At 43.5% G+C, this 7,991-nt stretch overlaps 1 protein-coding gene across 2 annotated transcripts; it reads right to left on the bottom strand.

Moving 5' to 3' along the window:
* Positions 1 to 1,318: 1,318 nt before the first annotated feature.
* LOC121393587 lies at positions 1,319 to 6,971 on the bottom strand. Of its 2 annotated transcripts, XM_041562417.1 has the most exons (10): positions 6,711 to 6,971; positions 6,328 to 6,610; positions 5,515 to 5,619; positions 4,965 to 5,106; positions 4,568 to 4,869; positions 4,285 to 4,474; positions 3,221 to 3,483; positions 2,892 to 3,101; positions 2,579 to 2,784; positions 1,319 to 2,493 (listed from the first exon to the last, which is right to left on the bottom strand). In XM_041562417.1, the coding sequence occupies exons 2-10, from the start codon at positions 6,471 to 6,473 to the stop codon at positions 2,345 to 2,347; spliced, it is 1,713 nt and encodes a 570-aa protein (XP_041418351.1). In that variant the 5' UTR covers positions 6,474 to 6,610; positions 6,711 to 6,971; the 3' UTR covers positions 1,319 to 2,344. The 2 variants fall into 2 exon arrangements, with proteins under 2 accessions (XP_041418351.1, XP_041418350.1); XM_041562416.1 differs by having other exon boundaries at positions 6,328 to 6,971.
* Between the last annotated feature and the right edge of the window lie 1,020 nt (positions 6,972 to 7,991).

Below are 7,991 nucleotides of genomic sequence, written 5' to 3'. Positions count from 1 at the left end.
CTTTGCTCTGGCAATCTTGAATAGCTGAAGGTATGACTTTGGCCATTTTTTGTCACTGCTGCAAAAGGCCCCAGCATGTCCAAAGCCCTTAGAATCCCCTCCATGGCTTCATTGAGCACTAGCAATTCAAGGGCCCAGAGGAAAGCCTCGGATGAACCAGTAACGCTTCTTGATTTGGCATTCATGTCTGTCTGTAGGGGGACCTTAGGCCATTTTGTGTCACTGCTGCAATAGGCCTAGCATGTCCAAAGCCCCTGGCATCCCCTCCCTGGCTTCAGTGAGCCCTAGCAATTCAAGGGCCCAGAAGAAAGCCTCTGTTGGCCAGTAACTGTCTTTGCTCTGGCAATCTTGAATAGCTGAAGGTATGACTTTGGCCATTTTTTGTCACTGCTGCAAAAGACCCCAGCATGTCCAAAGCCCTTAGAATCCCCTCCCTGGCTTCAGTGAGCACTAGCAATTCAAGGGCCCAGAGGAAAGCCTCGGATGAACCAGTAACTCTTCTTGATTTGGCATTCATGTCTGGCTGCAGGGGGACTTTGGCCATTTTGTGTCACTGCTGCAAAAGGCCCAGCATGTCCAAAGCCCCTGGCATCCCCTCCCTGGCTTCAGTGAGCCCTAGCAATTCAAGGGCCCAGAAGAAAGCCCCCGTTGGCCAGTAACTGTCTTTGCTCTGGCAATCTTGAATAGCTGAAGGTTTGACTTTGGCCAATTTTTGTCACTAGCAATTTGAGGGCCAAGATGATAGCCTTGGATGGGCCATGCACTTTTAGGTAAACGTGCACTGGCCTGGCATGTCTGCCAGAACTGCCATACTGCTTTTGTGAATGAGAGATGGCAAGGTTAACATATAGGCAATCCACCTGGAAGGTTTCTGTAAGATAGGACCCCTCATTAAAATGGCATACAGATTTGGCCAGAATGCTAGTGCCAGCAATGTACAGGTTATATTGGGGTTAGCAAGCATGCTGGGATGTGTATGCTAACCCCAGATTAGCACAACAGCGATCTCTTTCTCACTGCCCAAACAGCTGAGGTGGATGGGACCATTGTGGAAAGCTGCAGGTAAACTACCGGTGTAAACTACAACTACCATGATCCCACTGTCTTCATTATAGCAGGAATATTGCTGGCAGTAAGGGCCCAGCACCAACAGAAAGCATGATGGGGGTTGTATTCTTTGAGATGGTGGGGAAAGAGCTGTGCAGGGCTGGGTCTTTCAATTGCTAATGAGCTGAGCACAAGCCATTGTTTAGCTCCTGCCAGCAAACATCCCCCCCCACCTCCCCCCCAACCAGGTGAGCAGCTAGGAGGTATACAGTCTGTGTACTGCTAACCACCTCTGTGACTGACTCAATATTCTACCAATATTATGACATGACTATTGCTGGCAGTAACAGACCAGCACCATGTAAAGTAGCACATCCAGTGTGACCCAAGCTTGAAGCCAACTATCTTATTGCTTGTATAGGCCTTGGACCATACAGGCCCATGTTGGTTGGTTATTGGGCCTGTCACAACAAAGCCCCTAGCATCCACCTTACAAAAATATTCAATATCTCTAAAATGACACATACCCCCCATGCACCACAGATTTAAAAAATAACATGTTATTTATAATTTTTTCCAAGAAAAATAATTAATAATAATTATAAACAAATATATCAGGAACACATCACCATTCAGTTTAACTGCTGTAGAGAGTGGCAAAGCTGGTGCCGGTTGCTTTTACAGTGACACCTGCATTATTTTCATTGTTTGAGCAGTAGTTGGGGCAGGGGTGCCTTTACAGATACCAGGTTAGTGTGCCAACAGTTAAAAGTGCCAGTCTCAACATCAATGCAAGTTCATATCCATAAGAGAAGAAGGGGAACTACTCATCAATCCAGGGTAGGTCTGCCCCCTCCCCGGAAAATGATTTCCTCGTTACCCCATAGTCAAACAAGAGTTCTGTACCCACGTCGATGTCCTTGTTTGCTGAAAACAGTATGTGAGGCCTGGAGTCATTGGCAAAATACCTCATTGTGGGTTTAAGGTTTGGCCTTTTACGGGACAGGTTGATTTTCCTCCCGTAAGTGGTTTCTAGTTCACTGTGGCAGGGGCAAGGAACATTCTGGACATCAATGCAGCATCTTTTGTTCCTTCTGTCCATGAAGAAATACAGATAGCCCATTTCACACTGCTCCACAGACCTCATTAGCTGTTCCCCTTCCTTTGCAGTGATAACCTGGCCATGATAGTCACAAATAAAGTCACCCACCTTGAGGGTCACGACTTTTTGCCCCTTGTCCGGGTCTTCTACAATGGCTAATCCTGGCCACTGCTGGGTTTGAATCAAACTTTGAATTTATCCATCGTTGTCCTCTCTTCTTGGCTGTTCCCTAGCCTCCCAGTGCAGCAGAATCTCCTCCACGCTTGGAACATTCTTAACCCATCCTTTTAGTCGAAGGTAGTTGTAGACTTGGCTCAGGTTGGGTTTTTCATGCTTGTAATGTGCTGAAATTTAAAAAAAAATGTTGGTACCGTTGCAGAAAAAAAAACAATTAGAAAACGACACAAAACATGCATGTGTGATACTTACCAATAACGGCATCCATGCGGCATTTTATCTGCTGCCTCCTCCATCTATCATAACAGTATTTTGCGTGCATTTCTGAAACCTCACAGCACTGTTTCACAGTTGGTCCTTTGGAGTCAAGTTCCACTTTGAACATGTTTTCTATTTTTTTGTACGATATCTCCTTTTCTGACATCTTTTCTTTGAGTGTTCCAGGCACTTGTCCATCTCTGGAAAACAAAATCACAACTCTTAGTTTACAGAAGAATAACAGTTTGATAAGACGTCAACAACTACAATGGCTACCCCCACTGATGATGCTCAATCAGCAACTTACCTTGAGTTTGATGGCTCTTCCCATGTCCTCTGAAGCTCGCTGACTCTCATTGCAGCACGCATATACTGTGTGTGGTTGCTTTCAATTCCTTTGAAATCTGCCCTCAGATATATTTTGATCAACTCTTGGTCTTCTAAACTGCTTTCACAGGTGACGACCTTTTCAAAAAAGTGCAGTGCCTCCTTCCCGGTTGACAGACAGGCATTAAACCTACAGCGGAAACACAAAATTAGCGTGCTATATTTGTTTACCGATACTTTGAGTGACCATTAATGCAATCAGATGATGGTGGCTTTGAGGACAATATTCCAAGTAGGAAAATAACTTACCTTTCTTGGAATCTGTGAACATCAGTTGTTGGGTTCTGAATTTTTGAACCTTTGCTGGAGACAAAAAAGTATCCCTTGTCTCCATTGGCGATCCTCTTTATAAAAGTTAGTCGGATAAATCGGAAATATGTGTCGAACCACATCTCCTCGACCTCATTGAGGACCACCATGTGTTGCGCTCCAGCCTTTACCGTTATGACAGCGGCTCTTGCGCTGTCTGTGGAGCGGCTCTTGTATTGCTTCCTCTCAAGCCACTGTTGAACCTATTAAAAAAAATGAAAATTAGAAAATGTGCTTAAACCGATCAGATAAACTTTGTCTAGTGTGAGATCCAGGGCCGAGCCAAGGTATTTTGGCACCCTAGGCAAGGACTTCAATCATTGCCCCCCCACCCAGTCCTACAATACCATTTAACACCTTACCATTCAGATTGCCCCCTGTACCTGTGCCAGTAGCAAATGTTGCCCCCATTTGTACCTGTGCCAACGGCAGTCAGTCCCTCAGATTGCCCCCAATGTGTACCCGTGCCAGCATAAGACAAAAAGGCCATCATAGTGTTACCCCCAGTCTGTAATTATGCCAGCTGCAGCCAAATAAACCCATCATATTGCCCCTAATTTGTACCTGTGCCAACAGAAGCCAAAAATCCATCATAATGCCCCAAACATGTGTACCTGTTCCAGCACCTATCATATTACCCCCATTTGTACCTGTGCTAGCAGCAGCCAAGCCCTCATTTTGCCCACAATCTGTACCTGTTCCAGCAGCAGCCAAAAATCCACCCTATTGCCCACAAATATGTACCTGTGCCAGCAGCTGCTAAGAGGGAGGTGGGGAGTGATTTTGTCCGCAGTACAAATCACAAACAAGAGGGGGTTGTAATAGGCGGTTTATAAAATTGAAAAACTATTAAAGGCCAAGCAAACCAGGGTTAAAAAAAAGAAAACAAAAGCCGTTAAAAGTGTGCCCCCATCATGATTGGTGTAGGATCACATGCCTACCCCTAGTTCCAGCCCTGGTGAGATGATATTCATGTTTTCAGATAACAGTATAATAGTACTCACGGTCATGTGCTGGATGACACTTGGTCTCTGGAGGTGCTGTAATATTAGGAGTGCTTCCAAGTAGAAAAGCACGGACGTCATATCCCTCTCTTCTAATTCATTTCTGGCATTGGCCCGATCAATAAGCTCAGCAAAATAGTGGTTCGCCAGTTTTAGCACTTCTTGGCACTCTCTTGGATTTGTGCACCTTCTGTAAAAAGAGAAATACAAAAGGCAAATTTAGCACACAGGCCTATAAACAGACATATCCTATACAGCATCACCAGCTGTTAATGAGACTTACCTTCCAACAGAGTTTTTCTTACTGGCACCTCTGCAAATGGATTTCTGGGCCTCTGTCATGCTTTTTAAAAAATTTTGAATTGACCCACGCAGAGATGGATCCTCTTCCAACAGCTGATCCTCTGAGGTGACATAAGCAATAAATTTTTTTACACCGCTCATGTAATTTCTTGCAGTTGCTCGGCTGGCTGCTGAAGCTCCGATCACCCTAAAGAACTCCATGCTCCTCTCAATGTTATGGATGCAGCTAGTGGAAGGTTCGTTTGGGTTCACAAAATGCAACCATCTTGATACATTGTCGACCTGAAGGTAGAAGGTTAGAATTAACTGGTTTGCCATTTAGTCATGTAAAGCTAGAAATAAAATCAGTACCCAAGAGTGCAGTGTTAAAAATGTACCTCATGTTTGATTCCAGACTTGGCATACTTTTTCTCCAGGTAGCTTCTGAATCCCTGCAGCAGAGGTGAATTAGTTGTATGTTTCCTGTGAAGTCCAGCCTCCTCCATAATCTTTTTTGTTGACATCTTGCTGGCAGATGTGCTAGGAGACAGACAAAGAGAGAGAGGGAACCATGTGAATAGGATATAAAGCATGACCCTGATGAAGACCCAACATGTATACAAAAGTTTGGTGCCAGCGAGTTAAATAGTAAGTTGTAAATTTGGGGTTAACTTCCTCAAAGAAAATGGGGGATCCGGGTGCACAAAGCCCCAAAGCTGTAGCTCAAAGCAATAGTATAACAAATAATAATTGGTGATGGGCTGGCACAAACCGGGATTTCACTACAAAAATAGATGTATTATTATTTTACTACAAAAACATCACGACAAAGGCCTTACGCGTTTCGTGCCTTGGGGGGCACTTAGTCATAGGCATGACCCTGATGAACTGTAATAAAGATAAACCATCACAAACAGACTTTGGTCTTGTACTTCTTGGATCTTTTACCTTAGCATTAGAAACGGATGCTCTATATCCATTTCTTCTTCACAGGTATCCTCTTCTGTCTCGACAGCATCCTGCACTGGATTCTCCACTTCTTCAGCTGAGGTTCTGTAACATAAAGCAAAACTGTAAGCATCCATCATGCCATATTCACAATTACAATGTGTGCAAACAATATACATTTGAGCAAAGAATGCTAAACTATATACACATAAGCATTTTAATACATATATCCAGAGCCGGGCCAAGGTATTTCGGCACCCTAGGTAAGGGCTTCAATCAGTGCCTCCCTCACACAGTCCTGCACTACCATTTCACATCTTACCATTCATGCTGCCGCCGGTCCCAGCAGCCATCATATTGCCCCCATTTGTACCTTTGCCCCAACAGCAGCCAATCCCTCAGATATCCCCAAAGCCCCCAATCTGTACCTGTGCCAGCATAAGACAAAGCATCCTTCATATTGTTGCACCCAATCTGTACCTATCTGTATCCAGCGGCAGCCAAAAAAATCCATCATAGTGTCCCAAACATCTATGTACCTGTGCCAGCAGCTGCCAAATGGGAGGTGGGGAGTGCTTCCACTGAAGTATGAAAGATGGGCTAAGCAATCCAGTGATTTTAAAAAAAAAATTAAATTCCCCTTAAAAGTGTGCCCCCCCAAAGATTGTGCCCTAGGCAGCTGCCTACTCTACCTACCCCTAGTTCCGGCCCTGCATATATCCTACTTCTATCAACCACACACATATAGCAAGGCTGCTCCACCTTTATTACACTCTCAAATAATATGTTGATCAAGTATTATGGAGTGCTTACCCCTCTGTGTGTGATGGCTTTTCACAAACTAAACATCCATTGGACTCCAGAAAATTGATGAAGAAATGCAGAGATCGATCAGAATCAGCTCCAGCCTTCAGCTGCTTGTAATGTACAACACTGAGGTTCCTCACCAACATCCTCATTTATTGCCCTTGACTCCTCGACAAGGGCTACGATCTCTGCCTCACTCGCTCCTTTCCTGCAGACCTTACGGAGATGTCCAGGCAGCCGGTCTGTGATTTTCATGCAGTATTTGCAGGCCAACTGCATTCTGTTCTTTCTGGAAAAAGTGAATGTGATATAAGCAAAGATGTTCACTGTTGTGATTAAGCACAGTTTTTGGTATACCAGCCTACAAGTCAGATACTACAGCCACTTACCCATCAGATGCCATTGCAACAATTTTCCAAAGTTCCCAAATCAAGCTTGTTCAAGCAGCTAGCACAATCAGGAGAGTTCTGACTTCTATTTGCCCAAGGTCCTCATTTTATACCTTACTCCCAAAAATTCTAACACCTTGGCATCAGAGGTCTAACCAATCAGGTAGAAGGAGCCATGTCATAATGTGTGAAGTTTGTGGGCCTAACTCCCAACAATTCTAATATCATGGCATCAAAGGTCTAGCCTACCAGCAGACAGTGATATGTCATAAGCTGCAAAGGAATGTTGTGACACTAATTCCCCAATTGAGGTGACATTATTCCAATAACATGGCATCAAAGGTCTAGCCTACTAGCAGACAGTGATATGTCATAAATTGCAAAGGAATGTTGTGACACTAATTCCCCAATTGAGGTGACATTATTCCAATAACATGGCATCAAAGGTCTAGCCTACCAGCAGACAGTGATATGTCATAAGCTGCAAAGGAATGTTGTGACACTTATTCCCAATTGAGGTGACAAAATAGATCAGGCAAATTTGCATAATTCCCTAGACTCCTGAAAGAAGAATGTTGATTGTACCCCCACAATTTACAAAGCAGGGAATATAGGTTACAATTATTTGTGTGTATATCTATCTATCTATCTATCTATCTATCTATCATCATCTAACTATCTATATCTATATCTATCTATCTTTCTATCCATCTATCTATCTATCTATCTATCTATCTATCTATCTATCTATCTATCTATCATATATGCTAACATACAGCTTAAACTAAGCACAGATCAACTGCTCTATTTTCTAATGTCTTTATACAATATATATTATATAACAGCTGGCAGAATTTTAGCAACAGTTTGTGCCTACCTCCTCAGCAATTGAAGGACACAGGCATGAGGAGGAATTCCATCAGGTTTCAATAGCAGGGTACATTGCAAAACACCAGCCATGATGCCCCCTTAAACTAGAGCATTTTGACATTGTTTGTCTCTGCTCTTTGACTGCTAATACCCACACTAATACAGCTAAAAAACCATAACATCATTAACAGTCCAGCACATAACCTGGCATCAATATACATTAGCTTCAGTATTGCTGGTACAGCTGAGGTCACCCAGAAATATAATGAAGGGTGCTCATTTTAAAGTTCAGCATTCTGGGTGTATGGCACATATGTCAAATACCTGCCATTCTCACATTACCAAATGGGCCTGGCCTATCTAAGGCTTTTCCCTGTTTACTGGAAATGCAGACACATACATACACATTCA

Source organism: Xenopus laevis, chromosome 5L, assembly GCF_017654675.1.
Source record: "Xenopus laevis strain J_2021 chromosome 5L, Xenopus_laevis_v10.1, whole genome shotgun sequence".
Lineage (NCBI taxonomy): Eukaryota > Metazoa > Chordata > Amphibia > Anura > Pipidae > Xenopus > Xenopus laevis.
This window is presented reverse-complemented; position numbering and strand designations above follow the sequence as displayed.